We start from the raw sequence: 249 nt of genomic DNA, 5'->3' as shown, positions 1-249 counted from the left end.
CATCTTTGCACCTCAATTTTTCAGATTTCCCATGGTCAGAGGAACTGAAGGAAAAATTGCAGTCAGTCTTCAAGATACCGAAACTTCGTGCTCATCAGCTTCCCACAATGAACGCAACAATGTCCAAAGTTGACGCCATCCTTATCATGCCCACAGGAGGCGGGAAGAGTTTGTGCTACCAGCTCCCAGCACTCGTCACCAAAGGTATGAGTTGCCTTAGGGTTCAAGGTTTTACTTCCGAGTACTGTT

General features: G+C 46.6%; 1 protein-coding gene across 1 annotated transcript in view; it reads left to right on the top strand.

The window, feature by feature from the left end:
• The window catches only part of LOC119588493 (ATP-dependent DNA helicase Q1-like), a gene marked incomplete at its 5' end in the record, with an annotated part of 8,296 nt that overhangs the window by 1,900 nt on the left and 6,147 nt on the right, over positions 1–249 (top strand). Inside the window, 1 exon segment of the mRNA XM_037937138.1 lies at positions 25–204. Coding sequence (XP_037793066.1) covers positions 25–204 — 180 coding nt within the window.

Source organism: Penaeus monodon, chromosome 24, assembly GCF_015228065.2.
Source record: "Penaeus monodon isolate SGIC_2016 chromosome 24, NSTDA_Pmon_1, whole genome shotgun sequence".
NCBI classification, from domain to species: domain Eukaryota; kingdom Metazoa; phylum Arthropoda; class Malacostraca; order Decapoda; family Penaeidae; genus Penaeus; species Penaeus monodon.
The sequence above is the reverse complement of the archived record's forward strand: the minus strand, read 5'-3'. Positions and strand labels throughout refer to the sequence as shown.